The 11,767-nt window shown below is 38.9% G+C and overlaps 2 protein-coding genes across 3 annotated transcripts in view; both read right to left on the reverse strand.

Annotated features, from left to right (window-relative positions):
- DNTTIP2 (deoxynucleotidyltransferase terminal interacting protein 2) overlaps nucleotides 1-2,254 on the reverse strand; it is an 11,477-nt gene extending 9,223 nt beyond the window's left edge. The window contains exon 1 of one of the 2 annotated variants that reach the window (XM_035902846.1): nucleotides 2,182-2,254. In XM_035902846.1, the coding sequence (XP_035758739.1) occupies nucleotides 2,182-2,193 (12 nt within the window). In that variant the 5' untranslated portion in view covers nucleotides 2,194-2,254. Of the gene's footprint in view, nucleotides 1-392; nucleotides 473-2,181 lie in introns of those variants that run through there. The other variant, XM_035902847.1, reaches the window with a different exon arrangement.
- Nucleotides 2,082-11,162, reverse strand: GCLM (glutamate-cysteine ligase modifier subunit). The gene is made up of 7 exons (XM_035902850.1): nucleotides 11,127-11,162; nucleotides 9,329-9,394; nucleotides 7,584-7,668; nucleotides 6,765-6,821; nucleotides 5,298-5,500; nucleotides 3,970-4,084; nucleotides 2,082-2,272 (listed from the first exon to the last, which is right to left on the reverse strand). Exons 1-7 carry the CDS (start codon nucleotides 11,145-11,147, stop codon nucleotides 2,103-2,105), a joined length of 717 nt encoding a protein of 238 aa, XP_035758743.1. The 5' UTR covers nucleotides 11,148-11,162; the 3' UTR covers nucleotides 2,082-2,102.
- Nucleotides 11,163-11,767: the final 605 nt, after the last annotated feature.

Raw genomic sequence — 11,767 nt, forward strand, 5'->3', positions numbered from 1 at the left:
ACGGGGATGATGAGAACTCATACACAGCACAGATGAAAAGCCTACAAGAATTCCAAATTTTAATTCAAAACTTTCAAGTTTCTCATGGAAGGAAACCCCCTCTCTGCCACCGTGACGCACAGCAAATTAATGAGATAACCCGATAAAAGATCACGCTAACGGTGACTCCAGAAAAATAAGGTTATCATGTCTTAGAGTTACCATATCTTAAGGGGTATTTTTCTACAGCAAGCAAGTTATTAACAAGTTACAGAAAGGAAATAAATAATTATTCCATTTACATTGTTTTAGCACAATTCTTGGTTTGTAGCATCACAGTTTATAAAACCGAGCACCCGCGCGAGCCTGATGCTGTACAGAAATCAGCAGCCAAACACAGCGACAGAACTTACAGAGAGCGGTTAGTCAGCAGCAGCGCACAGCTCAAAGCTGGTAGGGAAGCTTAAAATGAAACTCGGGTAAATGTTCAAACTCTGGTAACACGCTGACCTGATGTTAAAAAAAAAAAAAACCAAAAACAACCCTACATTTTAATTAGGAGAAAAAATTCAGACTATTGATGCATTACTAGTTCCAGTTCCCTCTGATTTATCTAAAAGAACTGAAGTAATCCAGGAGAATTTCCCAGTATTTGCCACCTACAGGTAAGATATTTGAGGACTCAAAAGGTATCTTGAAGAAGATTCATCTTTTAACTTAGTGGAATGGCTTATAGGAAGCTGACACTCTGGGCACAGCCTACAAGCATTCAAATTCCACGGGCTGCCTACATGACAGAATTTGAAAGACGTTGGTGAAAATTCATTCCCTTACAGTCCGAACCTCAAAATAAGTACAGCTGAGTTCATGAGTACTACTAGTATGAAGCCTTGCTCCTGACTGAAATCAAAAGGAAAATGCGTATTTTAGACACCGACATCAAGCTCCTGCTGGACTACAAGTTGAGCTTTTGCTATCTATTCTGATTTCAAGGCCAAGGAAATGAGAACGCCTTTGCGACAGAAAGGCAACATTAAACCAGAAGCCTTGCCTTAGCTGCAGCAATCTCGCTAGGATGCAAAAGGCAGTGCGCTAAGCTATTGCCAAACAGAAATACACCTAACTTCAAGCTAACCCTTGCTTGCATCATTTCTGAACGGCACTCAAGCACCAAAGTTTCCTAGGCAACCCCAAAAGAAGTCATCCATTTCACACAATCCCACAGTGAACTGCTTCCATGCTTACTACCTGCTCCGACTTGGCTGATTCTGATTGCGTAGTTCACAAGCACTGAAAAAACAAGCCACAGCTGAGAAGACAGGCACAATTCAGTTTTTGATTAACAGATTATTTTTTTTTTTCAATCACTTATTTTCCATTCTTATCTTAAACATTCCCACAATAATATATTTTCTATTTCAGATGGTAAAGATGCCATCACATTTGTGCAAACGCTAAACAAAACATATCGAGGCACAAAGAAGCCAGAAGGAATTCAAGTAACAGTCAGAAAGCAATTTAGAAGATGCATTTTTTCTAAATCATAGAGGTCTTTTAAACTATATTAAAAATAAACCAATTTTCCCATCCACGCAAATTAAACAGCTGACTTGCCTATATATACATACCAAGTACTGAGATACCAGTCTTATTTTTTCGGGCAATTTTTCATAAAAGATGACAATTTTCTATAAAAACTAGTCCTTGAATGCTTGAAATCTATGTGCCTACCAGATAAGTAACTATTATTTAAGAGAAATTCATTTTTTTAAAAAATAAAAATATATAAGTTTCTCTATACTACCTAATGGCAGCTAAAATATAATGATAATTTTACAGTGAACTGGTCATATAAAGAAAAAATATTTTAAACTGTTTCTCTATAGATCATTTCAATTTAAAACAACAAACCCAAAATATTTCATATTTTAAATGAACTGGTCAACAGGTTAAGAAAGAAAAATAGTGTTAAGAACACCGCAGACACTCCTGCTGACGCCACACTGAATAATTACAACTTTTGGTCTTTGTTACAAATGCTGTAAAAGTGTTTCTATGAAAAAAGCAATGTTCCCCCCGTCCGCAAGAAATTAAAACAGTAAGCCGTTTAAAAGTAAAGTGTGTTAAGAGGCATTTCTTTTAGCTTGGGTGATATAGCCTTTGGACTTGATAATTCCTCTGCTTTTAACAATGACAGAATACCGGAGAAGCCATAAAGGAATCCACTCGTGTGCTTTCGTGTTCTGGATGCTTTCCTGAAGAACTTCTTGGAAACTTGCTTCACAAAGTAATTCTGAAGTTAAAAAAGGATATTCATGCTTTAAATAATGTCATGTAAGCAGCTGCAAAAAGCAACACTTAGTAAGAGAAGCCTTTTCCTACAGTCAAAAATGTTAAGCAGTGCCAGATACTCCACAGAGCCACTCTTCCAGAATGCATGTAGGATAAAAGCAGCTGAGAATTACAGAAGAAATGTTCAGGACACTTTTTTTGCAACACTATGTATTTCCCACAAAACTAATTAACTGAGATTTCTACAATATCAAATGGAGTTTGATCAGCAGAGCCATAAGCAGGAAAAAATGAAAATTAAATTTGAGGAGCTAGCTAGGCAAACCAGAGGTCAGTAAAGTATAAGGCTGAAGTCAGCAAAGTACTGAGTGTTCTCAGTTACCTCTGGAGTCACTGGAAGCTCAACATTTATAGCATCTCCCTAACTAGGCTCATCGTAACCACAAGCCCAGAAATGTTTAAGAAAAAGGGGCTTAAATGCCACAAAGCAGAAAAGGAAGGCAAGTACAAATCCTTCTATTTTCCTCTGGGAAGTCAAAGGAACAATCTCTTTGATGAGGAGTGGTCCCAAAAGAGAGTCTCAATACTCTTCAGCTGACCTTTATTGAAGAGTTAAGCTTAGCGAACAACACATAAGGGAGTCACTCCTTGCCTTGTTTTCTATCCAAATCCTCTTCTCCTTCATTTCGTGACTCTCAATAGAAAGTATTCACTGAACTGCACGCTGCGCTTTGGACTTCACAGGGCATGGAAGTTGTTGGATTGAACGGTGCTTCATCTTGCGTGCTGCCAGAGCAGTGCTGATACATGCTCAAGCACGGATGAAATTCATTAGCTGTAACAGTGGTACTATAGAATATGTACAGAATACTTCCTTTCTTTGAGGGGGGGAGAATGGGAAGAAAGGAGAAGGAAGGAAAAGTATGATCATGAATAGCTGGTCATAAGGAAGAACATAGGGAAGGAATGAACTATTGTTTAGGGCCTGTCGCTTGCAATTCCAGCAAGATATTTAAGGCAACACTATGGTGAAGAAGATTGAGAGAAACTAATATAATATCCCAGGATATTCTAGGGAGCTGGTAACTCAAAGAGTTCTGGAGTCTAAAGGAAAGCCTCCAAGTCCTTCAATCATTTAATAAACTAATCTCTGCACGAAACAAGTAAAGAATTTACACCAACTCTTTCTGTAATAAAGTTACTTTAAGTCACTACTTTGAAAGAATCCTGCTTAAAGCGTAATGATTTTGTATGTCTGACATTAGCAAACGACTCAAAAATCAACTGACCATCAACATTTCTATGCAAGCTATTTCACAGCCTGGGCAAGCAGACTTTCATTTGTCATTTACTGGCCTTCAGCAATACAACTGTCGTTTCATTTTACGATTTGTGGAAATAAGCTTTTTTTTTTAACATACATAGTAATATGTCGTACAAATTTCTTGGTAGTTTGTTCTTCCGGTTACCTTATTTTCTCCAATTAAAACTATTTCAAGAAAACTATCCAAGGCTGAAAGATTGCCTCCTCCCCCCCTTTCTTTAAGCAACAACTTAAATATTTTAGAGAAGTGAAACTTTTAGAATCCTTTGTTCAGGATTCAAATGTAATGAAGTTTGAAGTTCAGAGAAAGATTACTCCTGATTTTGTGTATTTTTGTGCATTTACAAGTCTTCTGTTACCTGGCAAAGCCTTACCTTTTGGGTCATTGTGGGTTAACAGCTGTATGTCAAACTGTTTTGCAAATGCTGTGAGATCAGGTGGCATCACACAACAGGAAGCTAGGTTCACCTGATTACTACTTGGTTTCACCTGAAAGTAACAATACTTTTATAAGAAGAATAATATTAATGTACTTATTTCCGTTGTTTCCCCCATGCCCTCTATTACCACAGAAATGTTGCTTTGAACAATTTGCCTTTGACCATTGTTTTGAAGTCTGAACAAGGCTAATCAATTCTACATGATGCTGAACAGGCAACTCCTACATCTGCAATTTCCGGCAGCACAGAGCCCAAAACAAGAATAGGATCTAACTTCGGGTGCTGCCACAGCAAGACACGTACTGACCTGTTCTGGCTTCCTGGCTGCTGTGCTCCCTAGGCAGCAGCAGATTGTAGTAAAAAACTTTATAGGGGTGTTAGTTTGAAAAAGACTTAAAAAGCAGCAAGTGATTTTTGTTAGGGCTATGTAATTTGCAGTCTTCCATGCCTTCAGGTAAGTGCCTAGATCAGATTAAGTTAAAAGGGACTCTCTTCCACTGGCTCTCTGCTCATCACAAACTGCACCCATGATCACCACGCAGGTGGCCATTAATCCCCCTCAATTATCCTGCGCTCGGCATACACAAAACAGTGAAGAGCACAGATCACAAGCCTCAGCAGGACTTCTTATACAGATAAGGTATGCTCACATACCACAAAAGAAATGTCATAAGAGGAATATTCAAATAATCTAATAAGGAAACAGTAAATCCACAAGCTTACGTGAGCGTGGGCACGTAGCAGTACAGACCTCCATCACTTAAACGTTGCAAGAGGCAATTAGTCACACTGGACAACACTCGATTCATAGCCTGTCCTCCTCTTTACATTTAAGCTTGGCACTGAAACAGCATTTTTCTAAAGGGAAATCCCTCCGTAACACAGCTTAAAGCGAAAACAGCTATGTTTTCACAGTCACTGGAACAAATCTGAAGTTTTAAGAGTACTTGTTTATATTCCTTTCTAAATATAATAGCATTCAAGACTTAAACCTTAACTACTTCAAAGAACCTGCTACTCAACAGACCTGTGGTTTCCAGCCTTTGCTGGCCTGTACATAAGACAACCGAACAAGTGACAATCACACTTCCAGCCTCCCCCACCTTGAACAACATCGTGACCATTCATAAGATGCTGAAAATAACAGGGATAATTAATATTTTGTATATAAACCCATTTATAACGGAAGTTCATAACAATGTGGCAGCCAACAAAGCAATTGCTCTGTCCTAGAAATGCTACAGTAGGAAGTTTGTTCTCACCTGTGCCCACAGATACAGCTGCTCTAACAGCGTTTTATCTAGGTCAGAAGTACCTATGGCAACAATCTTTTTGTTTTGAACTAGAGTTTCAAGTTCTTGCCAATAAGGTTGCAGATGCTCCAAGGTGAGGCTAGCTCCATCTTCAGCAGGCGGTGGGGCAATAATGACCGAGTCTAACTGAGCCACGCCGAGGGCAGAACACGCTGAGGAAAAAGAAGAGAGACACTAAGAAATCTTCTGAGGTACAAACATAAGCAGCAGGACTCTTCAAATTCAGCAAAAAGCACACCTCCTGCTTCTCACTCTGCTAGCTTCCCATTCACCCATTGAAACTCTGAGTGGATCAGCAGTCAAGGATAGTAACACAGTGGTTTTAGCAAAGAATTAAACATACAGCTGAAGGCCAAGTTTCAGTTCTAGGTCTTGGGGAAAAAAAAAACCCAACACCCCAAATCAACCCAACAAACCCCTCACCACCAAACAAAGCCTGAAGCTTTTTTTCCTCCTTTTCAATGTTAACCCCCTCTATATTTTCTCTGAAGACATGTACTTCACTCTCAACTTTTTCCAAAGTTCGCAACTTTCACTATGAACTACAGCTCAGGTACAGGGCATGGGCTAGGAGAACTATTTGATGTATGTGAGGAGTTAGACTAAAAGCACATCAAATATGGAGATTTAAATTGCCAGAGAGAAGTGGCACGTCTTGGAGCACCACTGAGCTTTAGGAAAGACACAAGTCAGGAGGCCTCTTCTGCATAGCAAAAAGAGTTAAAACTAAGTAGCTAAACAAATTATTTTCTTCTGGATTTTTAGCAAATGGTACTACAGCTTACAATAAAGAGGCTATTAACTGTGGCTTCAACAGAAAAGAATATATCTGACCCTTTGTTCTTTGGTAACCCCTTATGCTCAACAATCTTCCAAAGTGGTGAAGTTCAGTGCTGCTCACACTAACTGCTCTGTGAGGCTAACAATGCTTTACGCATCAGTACAGCCATTGTATTTTCAATAAAACTTCACATCAATTAAACTTCATCAGCTGCTTGCCGCATTGTTTTATTTCCTAAATAATCTCTGAAATAGTGCACTTAGCCAAGTTCATCATGATAAAACCAACTCGCAACTATCAACAACTGGTAAGAGCTATTGTACCACTGTTACTAAAACATCACATGCTATTCACTTTAAGAAGTTTTGCATGAAAGAATAAAAACTTGTTTCTGCTTGGAGCAAGGAATCGGATTTGAGTTTGTGGACCCAAGGTTACAGCAATCCACATTTAATAAGTTTACTGACTGAACTAAATGTAAATAGACTTGATTACCTAAGTTGCTCTTAATAGGAAAACAGGATATACTTGTGACAGTCACTAAATACACCTCTTAGATGGAAAAGGTTCTAATTTTATTTCTAAATACTAAAGTAAAAAAGAAACCCTACCAGAAGTTTGAGTTTCACACTTACCCAGGTCAACTGCATCTCTGATTGATGAAGAGTTTGATCCAACGATGAAAAGTTTGGCTATTTTCAAAGAAACTGGAATCAGTAACTAAACAAGCCAGCTATTATTAAATATATAGCTATTTACTTTTGTGATGTACACTACTTATGAGTTCTCGGGTAAAGGGTTCTTAGAATATACACCAATTACCTCAAAAATTGGAAAAAACCCAACCTCCTGAAAGGTGACTGCCCCATAAAGACAACGTTCTCTTACATTTCAAAAGTTGTGTGCAGTCTCAGAACAAGAAACCATCTAGCTAGATGATCTAATAAACTGTAAAGCTAGGACTTAAGCGTCAAGACAGTAAGCAATAACCATAGCAACCTGTACAAAAACCCCAAACAGTAGTACAAACAGGCTTCTTCACAACTTACTGGGACTCAAAATGTACTAGTGTTACATTTGGACTGCCTCCTTCAAGGTCATCATATTCAACCTGGAAGAATTACGCAAATAAATGTGCTTCCAATGCTATTTCTTAATTGCAGTATATGTAATATTTTGTTTCAGAAAAGTCAAAGATTCACAAAATACTTTTGAAGCGTCTTGAGGGGACGTCAGTTAAACTAGAAAAATGCTGAGCTGCTTGAAAACCTGAAATACTAATCCAAGTCTTTCTTAGCCAACTTCTGGATTACCCAAAGTACGACAGTGTGCACTGATGTCATTTGACTTTGCAATTACAAAACACTGTGGAAAATATACACATATATGAACATCCTATTAACGACTGCATACGAAACCTTTTTACTCCACCAGATTTTTCACTGCATTCTTACCTGATACTTTCAACTCATCCCTTTCTTCAGGATTTATTTTTTCTATAGCTTGAGCTACAGTACATTCCAGAACCTCCAGTATTTCCTGTAGTAAGTACATGAGACTTAGGGACAACTTTTCAAGAGGAGACAGTACGTTCCTGAAGAATGTTTTTAGTAATTAAAAAAAAAAAAAAAAGCCTTACAGCAGTTAGAAACAAAAATAGTATAAAACTGCAATGACAGAAAGAAAGTAACCCAGTGCTTCTTGATCTCTGAGGGGAGGTCAGGAAAAGGAAGCTGTATGAAAGGCACTATATGCCCCTAATGCAAAAAATATACAAATTACTGATAAGAATTATTGGAATAAGATTTAATAGCGTTCTGATTTTCTGATGTGAACAGATCGCTGTGCCAATTCAAACTGCCTTGCTTTAAAAAAGCCTCATGACGAGCTGAAAAAGAATTAGGGGGTTTGGGTGTTGGGTGGGGAACATCTTTGCATAAAAGTGTTTTGAATTTCAGTGAAGCCTATGAAAAGCCTACAGTGAAAATGCTGTAAAATACAGATTTAAAACAATAATTCTGAAACTAAAAATTAGGAAAGTTTCAGAGATTTTACCCTCTGACCTCATTTAAGACTAGGCTGACATCTCATGTCAGCTGGCACGAGGTGACTTTTTTAAGTCTTTACCTACATGAGATTTTGTATTATACACACACACACACACCCCCCACACCTCCGAATTATTCCACAGAATCAGCATTTTAAATGAAAGTTAACTTTTTTTTTTAATTACTGAAAACCAATATAATTCATAAAAGAATTTGGAATTCTGCCGTTAACATGTTTTGACAGTAAAACCTAGTTTATGCTAAATAATTAACTTTAAACAGATCACTACATCTTAGAGACACAAATATTTATGTTCTCTTCTTGAGCAATCATCAGATCTCCCACAAAATAATTGAGCAGTAACTGCCTCACCAAACTCCAGTGCGCAATGCAGCGACGTGCAGTTGACAGCATCATTACACAAGGACTGGTAACAAAACCCAAAATTTTTTAGGTGGTTTTTTGTTGTTGTTGTTTTTTAATGAAACATGCTAATATTTCACAGAGCAAATACCATATTTAGTGGGAACCTATTACTGCTTTGCTGAATTTCAGAAGCAATAGAGAAAAAGGAGCAGGCAAATCCACCCAGATCTTGATGTCAGATGCCCACGATTGTGGTTTTAAGCATTATGTGGAAGTCTTTAGCTCTTAAGGGAAAAATTGCCATTTCTGCATCTTTAGAAATATTTCTGAGACAACCACGGATATGCATCAGAGTTCTCCTCCAAACGGGGGGATCTTCAGCAATCTCGTTTATCATCTCCGTAGTTTAGATAATTCTCCATTAAGTTTTTACAAGCACGCTAGCAAACTTCCAAGGTACACAGATTTTATTTTTTTTTTGTGATCACCCCAAAAATTAACTTGAAATCTTACAGTCCAGGACTTTTATTTTGCTAAGAATTGTCTTATTTGCCATCAACAGGATTCTTTACTTTGGTATTTTGTAACCTCACCCAATTTACTAAATATTTAAAAAAAAAAAAGGGGGGGGGGGGAGTGTGAGAAATACTCATTTAAGATATTTGGAGCTGCAGATACTTTTACAGACATTTAGTAGATCATTTATATTTTAAAAGGTGTAACCAACAACGTATTTCTCTGGTTTTATGCGTAACACGGATTACAGGCATAACACTCCTCCTACCTGATTTAGGTCTTCTCCAATCTTTGAGCTCCATTCAGTCAGTGTTTTCTGAATGCAGTCCCGCACCTACAAAATATTTGTTCATGTTGAAGCGTAGGTATGTTATCGCTGCACAGAAATACAATGATTCATAGGCACGAGGGGCAGACTGAGCAGGTGAACTAATGACACCATTCCTTCAACTACAGAAGATTCTTCCTTCGTAGCTTCCATCTGAAACTTGTTCAAACTAGTTTACTTACATGTTCTCCTCTTTCACAGAGTTTTAGCAGTAATACAAGTACTGTACTTCCATTTATTTCTCAGACTAATGCCATTTTTAAAGGAGAGCGCAATCCTAAGCGAGAACTAGGGCGTGGGGTGGTTGGGGTTTTTTTTTTTTGCATAGAGATTCTTAAGTTACAGTGTAGTCAGATAATGGCATGTGTGTTGTGACACTGTTAGAAATGAGACATTACAAGCAATCACTAAATACTCATGACATTAACTACTTCTCTTTCCAAGATGCATCTGCCCCTCTTCATTTACTGCCTACCTATTGCACCGTGCCAAACCACTAGTGCCTGTAAGGCCTTCGTTACTGCAGGGGGAACCTTCAGATCCTACCCCACGCTTGCATTTCTCCTGCATCCACAGATGCAAAATAAACTTGACTAGGATTCCCATCGTGGATTTTCTTGAACACAGTAAGGCATAACTATTAAGTCTAAATCAGGTAATTAAGTGCGTATTGTACCACTGCTTCAGCTGGGACCAGTGCTCTAGCTTCCCTCTGATGGGAGTCGTGACCCTGCAGGCTATGCAAACGTGCTGTCAAGGCCATCTGCCACAGGTAGGAGCACTTCAGTGAACGGCTGCTTCATTTTTGGCAATATATTTTATAACTATGTGGATACCTACTTTTTGTACCACTAAACAGCAGTTTCTTGCAACACCTAACATTAAATCAGACAGCTCATAATACCCTGCACAAACTTGAAGCCATCCTCCCCCTGCAACTGGCTATCACAAAGTTTAAGACATAATACAGTAATAGTATGTTGTGAGCACAAATTCTATACTATCTTTCCCAGTCATTTAAAATGGCATGGAAAAAAAACAACAAAAAACTCAGTCAAAAGGCAAGAACTGACTCCACCTGCAAAACAGCTATCCACAGTGTGGGTAATCTTTAGCCTACTTTGATGCAACTTACCATGTTTTCTTTTCTTTTCTGAGGGAAAGTGAGACAGTGCTAAATACATATATTCTATATATTGCTACTTTGCCACCACCACACTTTATATTTGTACTGCAGTTAGTATGCACAAGCCTCCGTCTCCGAAGCGCACCATTCCCCGGCCCCCAACACACCTGAAAAGCGCAGCACCCTTGATTGCTTTGAGCAGCTTTTCCAAATACAGTTGCAGCCCCAAACATAGCCTGCAAGATTTTTAGCTTACATACTGCCACTGAGAACTATACACACACAAACTACGCCAAATCGAAGAGTTAAAAGCCAATTTATTTCTGATAATTAATTCCAATTATTGCAATTATTCCAGCAACTCTGGAAGGCAGGCAGCCTTATGTTTAAATGCAGATTTCCCTGTAAACAGATGAATTTAAAATACCTTAACTGATGAGTTATACAGACTGGCCACTCTCTATTTAACAACCCTCCAGAAACCACTCGCACAAGGGTGCCCATTACGATACAGCCATCTCTCTGCTACAGAATCTAGCCCTGTTTCACACAGACGACAGAAGGTTGTAACAAGCAACGAGGCCAAATACAAAAAAAAAGTTAACTACCCACATGACAACTACATAAAAGCATGATGAATTCTTCCTCCTCGTTACATCATCCTCCCAGGCACCTTTCTTATCATTTGTGCACGATTAATATGCAATCAACCAACTTCTAGATTATCAACAGTGCTGCTACACAGCAATGAACCATAGTCCTGATAATTAAATGACCATTTTCAGACTACCGTGTCACGACGAGACAGCAAATGCAGCGGTTTGGAAGTTCATGGCCACGGGATCTCCAGGCATTTTATGGGGATTATTCTAAGCGTTGACACACACTGCTGCTAAAGGCAATGGCTTTGAAGTGGTGATTTAAAAAGTTCTTTCGACTTTTTAACAAAGAACGACCGCTATACTCTTTAAAGAAGCCACCAACGAGTCATTTTCCTGAGACCTGGCACCACCAAGAAAATAAGTTCGGGTTAGGAAAGAGGCATTTTCATCATTTGTAACGCGAGCTCGCGTTTATTCATATTTTTCTCTTTGCTAAGGAAGCATCAGGGACCTCCTCTGCCACCACAGGCAGCACTTGAACTTGCAAGCGCTTCCATTCCTCGTCCCCCGGGAGCAGAGAGGCGGCTCGGTCTCTTCAGAGCCTCGGGCGCAGCAGGCGGCTCCCGGGGGCGCGGGGGGGGCCGCGCTGCC

Source organism: Egretta garzetta, unplaced genomic scaffold, assembly GCF_000687185.1.
Source record: "Egretta garzetta isolate BGI_Z169 unplaced genomic scaffold, ASM68718v1 scaffold149, whole genome shotgun sequence".
In the NCBI taxonomy this organism is placed as follows: Eukaryota; Metazoa; Chordata; class Aves; order Pelecaniformes; family Ardeidae; genus Egretta; species Egretta garzetta.

Bases quoted from the DNA above. Each gene is read 5' to 3' on its own strand.
- GCLM (XM_035902850.1), bottom strand. From the start codon at position 11,147: ATGCTTTTATGTAGTTGTCAT. The intron at 7,669-9,328 runs GTAGGAGGAGTG...TACTTACTACAG, and splicing joins TTGGAGAAGACCTAAATCAG to GAAATACTGGAGGTTCTGGA. The intron at 5,501-6,764 runs GTAAGTGTGAAA...CTTTTTCCTCAG, and splicing joins CAGAGATGCAGTTGACCTGG to CGTGTTCTGCCCTCGGCGTG.